Here is a 2,029-nt window from a genome sequence, read left to right on the forward strand (position 1 = left end):
AGAATTGCACAACGAGATCGTGACATTATGAACACGCGTTTAGAAGGGATGTCTTCAAATTCTAAATATTTTTGGCAGTCGGAGAAAGTGGATGTGGTGCAAAGGAGGCTTGCAAGAGAAGCGAGATCAAGACAAGATGGTCCTAGCACAACAAGACAAGATGATCCTAGCACCACAGATTGGTTAAGTGGTGAGGAATAGGGTACTTTTGTAATCGGAGCCCATAGTTTTCCAATCACTTTGGGTTGTAATTTATTATTTATGTTGTTTCCATGTAATCGGAATAGGGTACTTTTGTAATCGGAATAGGGTACTTATGTAATTTATTATTTATGTTGTTTCCATTTTATTGAAGTTAGTACTTTATTAAAAGTGAGAGTACATGTATTTAATTTCGTAATATATTTATCCTAATAATAGAATCTTTATTCATCAAATTGTTCACGTATAATGAAATTATAAAACACACCAAATAAAACTAAAAAACTCACCAATTGGAATTACATAAACACACCAAATAAAATTACATAAACATACGAAATAATAAAAAACTCACTACAAAAAACACTCCAAAATAAAATTACATAAACATACCAAAAAAAACACACCAAATAAAATTACATAAACATACGAAATAATAAAAAACTCACTACAAAAAACACACCAAATAAAATTACATAAACACACCAAATACAAACAAACATACTAAATAAACTTAAGTATCTTCAGCTTGTTTCAATGCCCACTGGTGCTCTATCAAGTCAATTTGCCGATCATTGTGCATAGATGACCTTCGAAGTGCAGTATATCGTTGAATGACCCTTTCATTGTAACGTCCATCCCTTTCTAATGGCTCGTGTTGCACAGGTTCTTCGGTGGCATCATGCGCACAATATATCCGTGTTGAATTGTTCATTGTGTCTGGCTCTGGCTCATATTCATCAACCGCATCATAATCGAACTCATCTTCCACAATCATGTTGTGAAGAATGACGCATGTCATCATGATGGATCGAAGTGACTCTACATCGAACATTCTGGCAGCACCCCTGACGATCGCTCAACGAGCTTGAAGGATACCAAAACAACGCTCCACATCCTTCCCGCACCCCTCTTGACAGCTTGCAAAGTGTTTTTCCTTTGCACTTCACGGACGTGGCACTGTTTTGACAAATGTTTCCCACCGTGGGTAAATGCCGTCAGCTAGGTAGTATGCCCCATCGTACCTACGTCCGTTGACGACGTACGTGACTTTTGGTGCCTTTCCTTGCAGGACGTCGTTGAACACTGGGGATTGGGCAAGGACGTTGAGATCATTTTGAGCCCCCGGAACCCCAAAAAAGGCGTGCCATATCCATGTATCATAAGATGCCACTGCCTCCAAAATGATAGATTTTGATCCTTTTCTGTCCCCGTATGCGCCTTGCCATGCACTTGGACAGTTTTTCCACGTCCAGTGCATACAATCGATGCTTCCTACCATCCCAAGAAAACCTCGCATCTCGCCCTTCTTCAGAAGCCTTTGCAAGTCCTTATGAGTAGGTTTTCGGAGGTACTCGGCGGTGTACAAAGATTCGACTGCTCCGTAAAACCTCATCAGGGCCTTAAGAATGGTTGATTTCCCCATCCTCGTTATCTCATCCACTTGGTCTGCAGATGCTCCATACGCAAGCATCCACAATGCAGCAGTGATTTTTTGCTCAGGAAGGAGACCCATAACACCATAAGCATCCTTCTTTTGCACAAAGTAAGAATCATGGTTGCAAACATCAGTCATGATTCTGTTGAACAAATGTCGTTCCATTCTAAAACGACGTCTGAAGTACGTATCAAGAAATGCACTGTTATGGACAAAGTAATCGTCCAACAGCTCTTCACCCCGTCGCTGCCTGCTTCTATCAAGGTTTCTTGAACGGTTGGGCCTGCATATCTAAGCAACAGTCTGGATGACTCGACTGGAATGTGAGGCTCTGGCCATTCTTGTTTCGTCATCTCTCCTTCTACGCTCCTCATCCTCTTCCATCTCATT

The 2,029-nt window shown here is 40.8% G+C and overlaps 1 protein-coding gene across 1 annotated transcript; it reads right to left on the bottom strand.

Moving 5' to 3' along the window:
* Positions 1-1,147: 1,147 nt before the first annotated feature.
* Positions 1,148-1,777, bottom strand: LOC139187859 (uncharacterized). Its single transcript, XM_070804468.1, has one exon. It carries the CDS (start codon positions 1,775-1,777, stop codon positions 1,148-1,150), a length of 630 nt encoding a protein of 209 aa, XP_070660569.1.
* Between the last annotated feature and the right edge of the window lie 252 nt (positions 1,778-2,029).

The sequence above is a fragment of the Malus domestica genome, chromosome 09, assembly GCF_042453785.1.
Source record: "Malus domestica chromosome 09, GDT2T_hap1".
Lineage (NCBI taxonomy): Eukaryota > Viridiplantae > Streptophyta > Magnoliopsida > Rosales > Rosaceae > Malus > Malus domestica.